We start from the raw sequence: 12,283 nt of genomic DNA on the forward strand, positions 1-12,283 counted from the left end.
TCGCGAATCATCACTTCCATATCAATGTAACCATTTTATGATTTTTCTAGCTGTAAGAAGAACTTAAGATCTCTGAGAGTCGTAAAAGCATGAAATTCGATTTCAGTGTATGGCAAAGGCCGGGACAGTGTAATACTGCAAAGCGGCCAAACAAACGCATTTTGATTTAGTCGCGTAACTTGATTTACATTTATCCATGTACATCTTTTATTTTTGAAGGTTTTTGTTTGCACTGTAAAGAAAAAATTGGTCAAAATTCGAATGACTTAAATACAAAAACCGACGTAAAGTTTTTTTTTTTTTTAAAACAAAATAAATATTTGGTCGCATTGTGTAAATAAACGCGAGTCGCCGTCGAAATATTTTTTCTCAAAGACGTCTTGCTTTTTAAGCACGACGAAAACACAAGTGCTTAACTGAACTGAAAACGAAGATTTATTTTCACAAAAAGCTTACAAATGTCTTAACTGGAAAATTATTTCGTCCTGTTCAAGTGTTGAATAATCGTGACTTGAGAAAGAACTTTTAATTATGCGTGGGAACACGTGTCGCTGATTGGCTGTTTTTAATTGAAACTAATCGTGCGTGTCCGTACGGAGTCCGTTCTTGCAGCTGATCATTGTTTTCTACATTACAGCGAACGATTATCGATCCCGAACCATTCCCTTGGGATTGCTAACAGCTTTTTTCATATAACAAAGAGTCTAATGCGCATGCGCAAAGCGCACGCAAGCATTAGACTCAAAAAATCCAAGTCTGGGATAGGGTAGGGATTTCTGGCGTCTAGTCTGCACACACCCAGCCAAAAATATAAAGAGTGCGCTCCCTCCCCTCCCCAATGGGGAGCTCGGCTAGCTCCACATCCAAGCATCGCTTCAAACGCGTCAAATGCTTTAAACCGGGCCTAAGTGTTCCTAAGACGAACCGCGGGATTTGCTTTGGTTTGGTTTCCTTGCCTTGTGTGCATAAAACCCCTTTCAAAAGTTATTTCTTATTGTCTTGAAAGCGAATAGAAGCAGGCCATGGGTAAGATTTTGAGCCGTTGGCAGCAGTATGGAGAACAGCCTGAAATAATCACTTCTACCTGTTTGTAGTATTTTACATTCTTTATTAAACTAAGTTCTGCACTCGACCCAAAGTAGCGAACATTTTTTTACTATGCTGTATGTTTATAATTACTACAGTCAACTCTCTCTTAACGGACACCCCTATAAGACGGACACCTCCATTAGACGGACACCTGGTGTTGGTCCCGTCCCTGCCGTTTTTCAGTCATTTTACTGTAACTTAACTCCCTATAATACGGACAGTTGGAGCCGGTCCCAACGGTGTCCGTTTTAGAGAGAGTTGACTGTATAATAAAGTACATACGAACGGTGTTAGCAAACAACAACTTGCTCAATACTGACACATAATTTCAATTTTTATCACACATAAAGCCTACAAACAGGCTCCCCTAGTGGGTTATAGAGCGGGGAGAAGACCTAGCCCCTCTAACCAGAGATATGCGACATTCTTAAGTTAAATATAAATCTATTATTAATCGAAGTTGCCCACGGCGTCGCCTTCGTGGTTGTTTACAAAACCTTTAAGTTAAACTACGAAGAACGTTGTAATTCCACGCAACTGAAACGCCTTCTTTTGCTAAGTACCGGAGTAACAATAGTTTGAAACTTCGACTGCTGTGTGATATTGTCGGGCGTTTGGAGACCGCCTCAAATTTGTGTGCGGGTCGCCTCGACTTGTCTGAAGTTGAATGAGACTAGGAAACCAGAATTCTTTTTTCAGTTGCGGGCTTTACCAAACACTTTTACATGTAAGTCATTAAAATGACAAGCCCAACGGGAAACACTGAGTTTTTTCCCCTCGACTTTTAAAGGTCCCCGAAGAAGGACTGAAGGGAACAATGGGGAAAAGAAAGCTCTCATTTTCCCGTTGGGATGGCCATTATAAATAAACCTTACTGTTTTTGATAGTTTTTGGGTTCTGTTTGTTTTGACCAATCAAAATTCAAGACATTTGGCGGTCATTCTCGTTCCTTATAGCCCTTTCGTTACTCTTAGGCCGCTAGGCCTAAAACGTTAGGACTCTCTCATAAATTCTTTTGAAACATCATGACTGCATACATGAAGACCAGAAGTCGTAGAGTCTAGGACTGGAAATCCTATGTCCCCTGAGCCCTTCGTTTTCTCATGCCAAGGCCCAGCCGGCTAAGAGTTGACGTGGCGTGTCAGCTCCGCCCCAGACTTCTTGGGTTTCAATTGGTTAAATCACATTAAAACAGTACTGCATGTATAATATTTTTTGAAATGTTACTTCGTTGCTAGAATTGGCAAATAGAATTCGTGTCTACAAGTTAGAAATTCTCTTTGTTGTAGTAGAACTTGACTCCTTCGGCAGCATTGCTGTGTGCATTTGCTGTTTTGTGAAGCTGATGCGAAAGGACAGCTGGACCACAGAAAAATACACCAATTTTCGTTCTGCAAGTAATAAGAAATAATTTCTTTATTATTAACATTCAAAAAATGAAATTTCTTGCGTTTGAGTGAACACGAATTAGCCGGAAATTGAATATTTCTGCGGCACTAGAGCAGTATGGACTGGGGCTAGCCCAGTCGAAGTGAGCATGTGCATGAGGTAGGACTACATAAGAGATGATTATCACGTGGGAAATCATTCTAGGCCGACACCTCGTTAGCCCAGTTCGTTATTTTTAATTTTGATCTTTTACTTTTAAGTATGTCATTCTTGGTAGTCACACATTTAGTAGCTCCGTAGGATGGGCTATTTTGAGCTTGAGCCATGGTTCCTACCCAGATTTCCTGCCATATTTTTTCCCCTCCGGGTTTTTTTCTGGCCTCCGTCTGACAGTAGCTTTTATAAACTGTCGCTCAGCTCTGTTACATGTTATATAATATGGATGTAATAATAGGTTGTAGTATAACGTATGTTATAGTCCCGGTGCTCGGTCGAAACCTCCAAAATAAACCTAATGGTTTTGTACATGTCGTCTACTGCGTAGTGGAGCTGAAATATACCCCTTACCCCGGGCCTCCTTCCTCATTTACATGTTGTTCTTAACCCGACCATTTGAATAGCAATAAGCAAAGAGATGTTTTGGAATCATGTGACCGTATTCTGTAAGACATTTTCTGAATTTTATGTACATTTTGAAGTCAGCATGGCCCATGGCAAAAAGTGGAAAGAACTTGATAGAAAACTAAAAACTCGATAAACTATAAAACCTAGTCAGTGCCCATGGTTGCCACTAATGACGATAACAAAAATTCTCTGACTTTCCAGTATAAATTCGCTCTTTTACGGAAAACAGGTTTTTTGTTGACCAAAATTAAAGGCCCCTCTTTTTTCCCCTCACCCCACCTCCCGCTCAGTCAATAAGGTCATTTTGAAGTGGTGTTTATTGTGCGGTTAAAGGCATTTGTAACTTTAAAGGCAGTGAGAAACCCTGAAACCCTTTCAAAAAGAAAACCACTAAGCGGCTCGTTTGTGTGGTGCTGATTAGTTTTCATAGTTTCTTCAATGTTAATGGGAAAAAAAATCAAATGCGTATTCGAAGGAGATAAAAGAACAACCGAACGCGGTTTTACCTGGGATGAGCCCTAGCGATGTTACCAAAAATTCCATTCCACTCAGGCCGACCATATCGCGTTTTCTGTTTACAGCCAGTGATGATGTCATCCTCTTCATCTTCGTGCAAGACAATAGTACGAGCCTAATAAGGAGTCAGAAGAAAATACATTGGCAATGTACGGTGTTGTAACGTATAACCCCCATCATTTTTTTTACCTTTTTTAAAAAAAATTACGTTCTCTGGAATTGTCATTGTGGGATCTACCGATCGTTCACTGCCACAGACAAACTGATCTTTATGATTTTTTTTCCCTTTTCACACCCGTAATGTATACATTTATAGAGAATAAGCCCATTTTGTATTTTATTTTCATAACTCCTTCACCTCATGATTGTACAATGTTAGGGGCATATGGGTATAAACTTCCCCCTTTCCGCCCCCACCTTAGGAGTTCCGACCCCCCGGTACTTTCTCTATTGCAAAATTAGATAAGATAAGATAAGATAAAATTTTATTGAACACTCCTAAAGAGGTTTTTCAGTGAACAATACATGAAGTTGAATAAAATGTAAAATTTAAAATGTGTACCCTAGTTATATATTATAAAAAATAAAAAGAAATAGAAAGAAAAATGCAAGAAATAAGAAAAAAAAAAATAATTTAAAAACTCGCTGAGAAGCTTTGTCTTCAGAGTTTTCTTAAAAATTGTATGACTCTTGCATAGTTTTAAGTCTTTGTCTAAAGAGTTCCATAGCTTTACTATTCTGTAATAAAATGACTTCTGGCCAGCAGTGGTTTTGCACAGGGGAATATTCAGTTGTTGTGAATTTCTTGTGGTTCTACTCGATATTTCTTGCCTTTTGACAAATTGCGAAGTCAGATAGGTCGGGGCACAGCCCGTCATGCACTTAAATGCGAAAACAGCGTCTCGGAGGTAAAGCTGCTTTTTTACGGGAAGCCACCTCAAATTCTTAAGTGATGGAGTTATATGCTCAAATTTGTATGTACCACTAATTATGCGAGCAGCGAAGTTCTGAACGAGTTGAAGTTTTTGCACATTACAGGCAGTGGTGCTGGACCATACAGTAGAGCAATAGTACAACTTACTGAAAACGAGCGCGTTGATGATAGTCACTAATAGGTCGGAGTTAAATGCGTGCTTTGCCCGATTTATTTGAGCTAATTTACTCATACAGGATGAAACTGTCGCTAAAATGTGGTTTTCAAATGACAGAGTGGGGTCGAATGTTACACCAAGATCTTTGATGGACTCTGACGGCAAGAGTTCCTTTCCGAGCAGCGAAAGCTTGAAATCAGATAGTCTACGGATCATCGGGCGGCTGCCAAAGATCATGAGCTTTGTCTTTTCAGGGTTAAGCAGAAGACAATTATCAAAACACCAGTTACGGATTAGATGTAAATCTTTTTGGATAGTGTCCTTTGCTTCGTCAGCATCACCAACTTTGAAAGACAAAAGAAGTTTGGTGTCATCCACGTAGCATTCGGTTGAACAACTTTCGCTGGTTGCTGGAAGGTCATTTACATAGATACTAAACAGCAGAGCCCCGAGTACGCTGCCTTGAGGGACGCCACAAGTAACGGGTAGAGCGTCTGATAGCGTTGAGTTTATGCGAACTACCTAAAATTTCACGCAATGTTGTAAAAAATCTCCCCTATTTCTTTTTCGCTCCTGTCTCCGTAGAAATTCCGCTTCCCGTCCTCCCCTCCCCCCCCAAAAAAAAACACCCCCTTTACTCCCGGGTTTTCGCCCATCCTAAAAAAAAAGTGCCCTTCCTTGAAAACACAAATAAATATATCACACAAGCATTTTTGACATAGAAACTGACCAATGAAACTCACCATATTTGGACCCCACCCTCGGGTAAGGTATATGTTGTACTCCAAGAAATCTGCGTTTCCTGTTTCCACCATCTGCAAGAGAGACATTAAGAATAGTTTTTGAGAACTTGAAAACACTGAGGCCGAAGCTTAGTTTTCTTCGCAGCCGTCACGCAACGCTCCCTCCCTCCTTGATGAAGGAGGGAGCGTTGTGTGACGAGCTCAAACAACGGCTGCGAAGGAGACAAACAGAGGCTTCGCTAGCATTTTTAAAATTACTTAGCGATTCATGCTGCTCCTTGCAAGAAAAGTAGACTCACCCTTTCTTCAAGAAACTGCAAGAGATCTGTAAACCACTCGAATGCGTTAGTGTCGGGACAGATCCAAAAGAAATAGACTTTTTTGACCACTGGGTTCACGTTATTTTGTTGGTGCTGATACCTGAAAAACACAAATGGCAAATATGAGTTCAACAAGTTCAACATCGAAAATGAGTTCAACCCAACGTATTTTGTAACGCACATAAGTACAAAAGCATCTCGAGTTCTTAAACAAGAGGTATCTCGTTGCATAGTAAATTTTTTTCTCTGCTCGAGGGACATCCAAGATGAGGGCCACCCAGGGGTTTTAGGAAACAAGGGAACATGGCAATTTCTTTTTTAGGAACATGGTGTTAACAAAGAAAACAGCGAGAACTGAACTTACGTAATGTGGCGTGCCCCCGTGCAGCCCCAAGGGGCACGCCTCGACATTTATTTATTCATATTTCAAAAGCTGTAGTTTAGTGTTTCGCACAGTCTAGTTTCGCATAGTTTCGTATAGTTAAACGAACTCTTGTTACGTCCGTCGTAGATTAATCCGGAATTAGGGGTGAGTGTCTCAGTCCTGTTTTGTTTCGTTTTGCTGTACCTTTAGGAACTAATTCTTGAATTATTCATCACTGTTTTGCAGTGATTTGACGAACACTCGAACTGTAAGCCGTCAACTGCTGGACGCAAATCGAACTTGTACAAATCCCCGATAAATAAACAGTCAAAACAGTCAAGCTTGCGAGCTAGGGACTTGAAATTGACTACGGTAACGGACATGTCGGCCTTCGCTTTACGCGATGAACAACTTGAACAATGACTGAGAACACAGAAACAAAACCATATTTAAGGAAACAGGGAACACCTTTATCGAAACAAAACTCTTTTAGGAAACGCGGGAACACAAGGGAAATTTTGTTGGGAACAAGAGAACATTGACCGCCTCCTGTGAGTCCCTCCCAAATTAAATCCCGAAAAATTCCATACTGATGACGTCGCTCTACAGGATCCGTGTCTCTGATTGGTTGTTGCTCAGTTTTCGATTTTCGCGCGCAGTTAACAACCAATCAGAGACACTGTTCATAGTCCTACAGAGCTACGTCATTAGAAAAAAAAATCGTGTTGAATCTTTGACTTCATTCGTGACGGGGGAAAAATTGAGCGAATCACGAAGAGGGACCATGGCTCAACTTGTGGATTCACGGGATTACCAGTGCCCAAAATATTCGTCCGCCTGGTAGCACGATCCAATTTGCATGTACATCACTGACATTTCCCATCGTCGCTCATGAGAAATTGATGCACGTACACGTCTTAACGAGCTCTTGAGCTCTTCTGTGTCACGTGGGTAAATAAATTACAAAAAAATTACATTTAGATTGTTCTGCAAACCTCCTCATGGGCGGGTTTATTGCACTGCTGAACTATTGAAAATGCGCCGTGCGTTCAACTGTACTACTAAGCTGCAGTTAAAAAGCGTCTTCTTGAGACAGCTTGTTCAAACTTACCATATGGACTTCAAAACAGACGCGAAAGGCGTCACTCCAATACCTGCACCAATACACATGCACACTGGATACTTGAAAACGTCCTGTGTGTAGAAAAATATTTATCTCATCAATTCGTCCCCGTATTCTACCCTTCTTTGTTGCAAAAACGAGACGTCCCCCTTAAAGAGATAACGAGACTGTTTCAAACAAGTCCTCATCAAAATTTTGAACTTGTTCAACAAACAATGATTAGATCATAGCAATGTTATTTCACTCACGGAGCTCGCCGTTCCGAAAGGTCCGTCAACTGCAAGTCTACGGAACGAAAATAAAAAACAAATTTCATTTAGATTACATGCTGCGATGTACGACATTGAACAAATGTTACCAAAATGTAAGGCTGCAGCAAAAGCATTGCAAACTTGAAAAAGTGTTCAAAGGAGGGTTATATGAGAAGGTAAGAGTGCGGTGTACTAATGAACGATCACTTGATTGCCATTCTCCAAGAACCCGCCCTCCAGTAGAAAGGGCGAAAACAGCTTTAAACATAGACGATATAATTACGATTTAAAAATAGGGACCTTCAGATTGGAGTACGAGAACGAGGTTTTGAACAAGTACGACTTTTCAAACCTTGTGCTTATGCTTTCGATTTCACAACGTTCTCGTACCAATATTCAACTGGTCAGAAATAGGGAGGAGATAGAAATAGGGGGAACTCACACTCTGATCTGAAGGATCCTATTGCTTTACCGACTGAAATACAAGGCCAGGCGTATTTCCTTTCTAAAGGTAACGCAAATATATAGTACTGAAATACATACATTATGATAAAAACTGACATTGTTTTACAGTCAGTTTACAACTAACCTCGGCATATCAGCTAGACTTCTGGTCTCTTTTCCATCACCACTGCAGAGCTTGGCCAATCCACCTAATAACAGCGAAAAACAAGTAAATAAATAAATACATGTAAATAAACAAACAAATATCATTTAACTGTGTAACGGCTTTGACCCGTTCAAACGCCGCGTTACCGAGGTCGTGTTGAATTAAGCTGGACTGCAGCTCGCACTTCAATTAAAGGGGTCAGGTAAGAGCTCTCGTTTTACATAGTTACCCTTCGAGAGAATAATAGTACAAACAAAAGGAACAATGCCCCTAGCCCCAAAAAACAACAGCAGCTGCCACACTAGAGGACCAGTAGAATTACAAGCTTATGAGAGCTGCTCCACTTCTGAGTCATAAACGTGCTTAACGACCTACCTGTCCAGTCTCCAGCGATACGAATATGCACGGAGAAGAAATCATCCTCAGGAGCCTGGTAAAAAGTTAACACAGGTTAATATCTGATTGCTTATTATTAACTTCAATCTTTCAAAAATTTAAGGCAAAACTTATCAAGTTGTTTCCGTGCATCTTCAAAAATTTAAGTTGCCTACCACTAGAACAGTTTGGAGTAAAAATCCGCAAAATCCCCGTGACATAGCTCGCTTAAAGTTTACACGGCCGTGATGTAAACATAAATCTCGTGTTGGAGTAACTACTCTACACTCACTTGATTTCCAACGAGGTGTAAATGAAACTAGGCCTTGGCACTTTTTGTGTTAAAAAATGTAACATCGGCAAACGAGTGTTATGCCTTCTACATCATCGACGTCCCGAGTTTGTTTTTTTTAGCAAAGTGAAATCCCAAAATAAAGACTAACCCAAGTCTCACCCGAGTATCCCTGCTCTTGTGTTCGGTCATTTTTAGTCATTTCGTTCCACCTGGAGCCGGCCAGGGCTCGAACCCGGAACAGCCGCTCGACCCGGAGTCTAGCGCCTTAACCATTAGGCCACAGCGCCTCCCAAGCTTAGTTAGTACCCGGTACTAAACATTATCGTGTTTGCTTTAGTTGGATTAAGGTTGCACCTGTATACACAGCGACAACTTACCGATGTCAGTGTGAACGGATGCCACTCTAAATGAGAGAGCTTGGGGCACTTGAGAAAAATATACTGAAAAGAAACGAGGCGAAATATGTGTTAATATTTATTGTTTACAAATAGTCCATTCTAAGAGGCTTGTGCAATTGGATACCTTGCCAGTTTTTCAGGTGAAAATCCAATTTAAAACTGACTTGAAGTTTATTTGTTTTGAAATAGAAAGAAGCAGGATGATTTAAAGGAAGAAATGATTAAGACAAAATATAAAAATAAGGGATTAAGAAATAAAATAGGTACAAAAAAGAGAGGTACCTGCCCAGCTTCGTGATGGAAGCCAGCTTTTTTCATTTGGATTTCGATCACTTTAGACGGATGATTAACAACCTGCGCGATAAACAAAAGGATATATTAACAACCTACATCGCATATCGATCAAAGATCGTGTTCCTAATGCAACCTTTATCTCCAAAGCTAGTCTTTAATGCATGAAGTGATGTCTATTTTCTTAGTCTCTGCGTCTGTCTAAAGGAAATTTCTAATACAAAAGACGATATTTAATGCCGATTGTTAACGTAACAGGAAGCGACTGGAACAGAATTCGGACAGAATACTGCAGTATATCGCCTTTAAGGAAATTGTAGTGTGTTGCCGCGTGTTTTAAATCACCTCAGTGCACCATGTTACATGATAACGATTTCAACGCAACAATGAATATCGCCTTAAAGACTTGCCGAGGAAAATGCTTCGTTAAGTTCTCTAGAGTACTGTGTTACACTATGAAGGTTATTTTGCATACCCACAGCAGTACTCTGACCTCTACTCCATAAGTATACAAGAATACCTTATTTTTAAGAAAAACAAGAGGGAATATCTAAGGCTAAGTCTGACCTCAGTAGGATTTTTATGATTATGAAGCAACAGGGTTATTAAGTAATAGGATTTTTGTGATTATTAAATATCCCTGGGAATAAGTAGGTGTTTTTTTTGGCATGATGAGATATGTGATTTATTCAACGAGGGTGCAGCCCGAGGTTAATAAATTGCATATCTTACCTTTATGATTTTAACCTGCTGGAATGAGCGATAAAACCTGATACCACGTTCAATAAGATACAGGATCATGGGTCCAACGACCCACTTCCAGGTCTGCAAGAGAAAATAACAGTGATGTTCCTATCACGAGCTTATCTCGCGCAAGTCGTAGCTCATTTACCAGTGAAAAGTCTCTCTGAATTCACAGCTATGAGGGAGGTGATAGGTTCGCAGATCGACGGATTTGGCCTGAAAACGCGCCCGGATTGCGGATTTAATTTTTTGCGATAAATTGAGCGGATTCGCGGATCTCGAAACTATTCGTGGATAGTAAACGAAGTTGGGATCACTTTGGTTGGTCTCCGTCGGTATGTTGGCGAAATTGTCGAAAAAAACACAATGAAACGAAAATTCTCAACTACGGCATCTACCGTCGGTCGCAATGATACTAAGTTTTCAAGTAATCGGGTTCGGATTTAAACGAAAAAGCGGTGGATTTACGGATTTGGCCAAAACAATGGCACGGATCGGCGGATTTGCGTACCCCTATTCACCCCCCTCTGCTATGTTTTGATCTATCATCGAGAGATGAAGGGAATCGACGAAAGTCAGTCTCGCACGTCAACGCTGGTTAGACAAATTCTCCGTGGGATAAAGCCATCATGATTGACAGGTATCGAAAAACTCACCAATCAGAACCGATTATTTAAACGGCCTGGATTGATTCAATAAAGCAAAAGAAGTTAGGGATTGCTGAACAGTAATCTTTTGTGCTGTTGACCACAGTCTTTCGCTTTCAGTAGTGTTATACGTCTGAGTCAAGATAGAATAAAGAAGCCAGGTTTGCTTTCTCAACATGAATCAACTGCAGACAAATAAGAAAGTACTGTACAAGATACGAAACAAAACAAAAAAATTGTTGTTGTGGAATTACCAAAATTTAAAGAATTACTGCCGCATAATTTACAAAGCAGTAAACCATAACCCCGCTTCACGGAAAAGAGGGGGTGCACCAATAAACCACATACATAGTCTTTTTTGGCAGAATACCAGCTATATTAGAAAGCCGCAGGTCATCTCAGGGGGGAGGTTTCCACCCCCTGCACCCCTCCCCCTAGATCCGCCCCTGTTGGAGTACTGACTCCATTTTGGTAGGTCAATTGATTGGGCGAGGAACGAGCGCACGTGAAAATCGCACTGAATGAGCAGACGCGACGCGCGAGGATCTCGCGTTTTCGCGAGAGCCTCATGCGCACCAGGTAATGATTCGTTACTACCAGCACAATTTCTAAAGTGACTTATGAATGATTGCACTTACGTTCATTCCAAAAGGGACAAATTTAGGGAGTTCTTTGCAAGGACCGTCTTTTTCCCACTTGCTCACGTCTTTGTAGCATACTTCAGGATCATGTGTATCGACGTTCGATTGAAATCGCACCACACCCCTGAAGGAGAAACGCATTTGTTGGTCTGTACATAAATCGCAATAATGCCATGACATAAAGCCTAAGTATAGAGTTACGCAACGAAAAATTGCGCTCAAACTTGATTATCATGAAAGCATGATCCACGCATTAAAATTTGTTAAATCGGCCTCCATTTTCTTTGAATTCGGTCAAATTACCAACGACAGCTTTTTTTGCTAATTAGTTTTAGTAAAATGCAATAATATTCCGTATGCTAAAGTATTAATAATACTATTAATAATGTAATATAATAATAGTATTCCGGTTTCCTTAAACCTAAGATTAAAGTGTGAAATTAGTGTTGAATACAAGTCGACAAAACCAACAATGTTGGGTCTTTAGTAACCGCGTCTTCTTAAACTAAAAGAAGTGACCACTAAACAAGGTAAAACGTTTTAAAATAACTGAGTGTGACTTTGATTTTTCCAAGGGACCTTTTAATAAAGAGTGAGCGCTTGAGGGTCTACATTCATCTTGCATGCTTTGAGTTCGCTTGCTTCTTGTTTTGAAAAAAACTTACATTGTACCATATGTGCTTCTATTGGTCCAATTACCTTCCTCTGACAGAATTTATGTGTCTTCGCGCACACGAGATAAAATAATTCAGTAGCTTGTACTGAATAAATA

At 40.3% G+C, this 12,283-nt stretch overlaps 1 protein-coding gene across 2 annotated transcripts in view; it reads right to left on the minus strand.

The window, feature by feature from the left end:
• Positions 1 to 1,087: 1,087 nt before the first annotated feature.
• The window catches only part of LOC144666957 (NADPH oxidase 2-like), a 28,601-nt gene continuing 17,405 nt past the window's right edge, over positions 1,088 to 12,283 (minus strand). For both annotated transcript variants that reach the window (XM_078528407.1, XM_078528406.1), the window contains 12 exons: positions 11,509 to 11,635; positions 10,212 to 10,304; positions 9,471 to 9,542; positions 9,168 to 9,230; positions 8,496 to 8,550; positions 8,100 to 8,163; positions 7,508 to 7,544; positions 7,248 to 7,330; positions 5,752 to 5,872; positions 5,453 to 5,524; positions 3,609 to 3,733; positions 1,088 to 2,480 (listed from right to left, as the gene is read on the minus strand). In XM_078528407.1, the coding sequence (XP_078384533.1) occupies positions 2,357 to 2,480; positions 3,609 to 3,733; positions 5,453 to 5,524; positions 5,752 to 5,872; positions 7,248 to 7,330; positions 7,508 to 7,544; positions 8,100 to 8,163; positions 8,496 to 8,550; positions 9,168 to 9,230; positions 9,471 to 9,542; positions 10,212 to 10,304; positions 11,509 to 11,635 (1,036 nt within the window). In that variant the 3' untranslated portion in view covers positions 1,088 to 2,356. The remainder of the gene's footprint in view (positions 2,481 to 3,608; positions 3,734 to 5,452; positions 5,525 to 5,751; positions 5,873 to 7,247; positions 7,331 to 7,507; positions 7,545 to 8,099; positions 8,164 to 8,495; positions 8,551 to 9,167; positions 9,231 to 9,470; positions 9,543 to 10,211; positions 10,305 to 11,508; positions 11,636 to 12,283) is intronic.

Source organism: Oculina patagonica, chromosome 9 (genome assembly GCF_052425735.1).
Source record: "Oculina patagonica isolate OP01 chromosome 9, crgOcupat, whole genome shotgun sequence".
NCBI classification, from domain to species: Eukaryota; Metazoa; Cnidaria; class Anthozoa; order Scleractinia; family Oculinidae; genus Oculina; species Oculina patagonica.